Source organism: Gregarina niphandrodes, assembly GCF_000223845.1.
Source record: "Gregarina niphandrodes unplaced genomic scaffold scaffold00020, whole genome shotgun sequence".
NCBI classification, from domain to species: Eukaryota; Apicomplexa; class Conoidasida; order Eugregarinorida; family Gregarinidae; genus Gregarina; species Gregarina niphandrodes.
Genome location: NW_011645789.1, coordinates 41,924 through 43,462, shown reverse-complemented (window position 1 = coordinate 43,462; position 1,539 = coordinate 41,924). Strand labels below are relative to the sequence as shown.

The 1,539-nt window shown below is 62.6% G+C and overlaps 1 protein-coding gene across 1 annotated transcript; it reads right to left on the bottom strand.

Annotated features, from left to right (window-relative positions):
• Window positions 1-152: 152 nt before the first annotated feature.
• Window positions 153-1,286, bottom strand: GNI_097400 (hypothetical protein; the record flags this gene model as incomplete). The annotated part of the gene is made up of 1 exon (XM_011132745.1): window positions 153-1,286. A coding segment is annotated over one exon (1,134 nt), but the record flags the coding sequence as incomplete, so codon positions are not given.
• Between the last annotated feature and the right edge of the window lie 253 nt (window positions 1,287-1,539).

Genomic DNA, 1,539 nt, shown 5'->3' with positions numbered 1-1,539 from the left:
GGGGGGGGGGGGGGGGGGGGGGGGGGGGAATGACAACGTGATAGGGCAGCGTGATAGGCAATGTGATACTTGAAGAGATATTGCGAAACGGGTATGCGGGAGAAATAGTAGTTGAGTCCGATGAAGTAAATTCTGCCGGGTGCGGTAGGTACTATCAGGCACTCGAAGAGCATGTCGTAGTTGGCGGGTGGTAGTCCGACAGTGAGTGGCTGGCACTGGCATGGGGCGCCAACGGTTTCGAGTTTACAGCCGTCGAGCAGTAGGTCAGTGCTTAGCGGGTTTCGCACGCGGACACACACGCTATGCAATTCATTCACAACCCATGCGACGTCATTTGATCCGGCAACACGGGTCCAGGGCTGGAAGAGAAAGGCTTCATCGCCCGTCTCACGAGCGGCACCGGCTGCTCGGATTATTTTCGAACGATGTCGCATTGTCGTCACACGTCGGGCCACACGCGGCTCCAGTGAAAGCAAATTTGGCACGTAGTGACCCTGACTGAGTCCGCCGAAATGCGCATATTTGAGCACCACATTTTTCGGCAGTCGTCGCACGGACAGCCCAACTCCCCCGGGAGAGCAACGCAACAGGAACCGAGCAGCCGCACCTTCGCCCTTGCTCACAAACGTCACCGCCGGCGGGACCAACCACGGGCGCGATCGAAGCCCCACCGCCACCAAGTCAGATCTACCTACCAATTCGGCGACTTGGTCGTGCTCCGTCCCTTGCCTGGCCTCGGCCTCGATAACTTCCTCGGTCAATTGCCTTGGTGCTTCGGTACCTCCTTGCTGGGCGGCAACTCCGAGTACCACGGCGTTGCGGTCCTGGACGCCTAGCGCGGCCTCGCGTGCGGCAAGTGTGCGTTGGCTGACGGCTTGTGTGCGTGCATCGAAGGCGGTTGCGACGGCAGCGAACCCGACCAGGGCCAGCCAGAGAGCCGCGGTGGGTTCGCCGACGAATTCGGCGATGCGTCTCAGTTTGTCTGCGAGGATAAGCTGCACACTGGGCCAGCCGTAGACGTTGCGCGTATCTCGGAGTCCGCCACGTCGGGCCGGTGCGTGCCGTCCAAGAGAAACGCGGTACGCTTCTCGCAGCTGTAACACCAAGAGGTCAGCGGCCGCGCGTTCTGCAACCGCCGCACCCTGGCGACATTGCGCCACAAGCGGCGCAATGTCCAACCTATCTGCAACCCGTAACGCAAAGTCCATTATTGCGTGTGCGCACACTACTGCCGCCGCACCACCAACGCCGCCGGCGACGGCGTCGGTGAAGCGGAGGGCGGCCATGAAGCGCAATACACGGCCTTACGCGGCGCGCGGAGCGCGCCCAAAAACTTGCGCCCACCGAGCAACGCAAGTTGGGCACCGGCCACACCGGGACAGCGCAGCGCGATTTCCAGGCCGGCGGTGGCGCAGTCGAGTGCAGCCACGCGGTCGGCGATGGCTAGGACGTCGGCGCCCAACAAGGTGCAGAACGCGGCCGCCGCAGGGCCGACCTTTTGGTAGGTGGTTGCAGCCTCGCGGAGTTTGAGCAACGCAG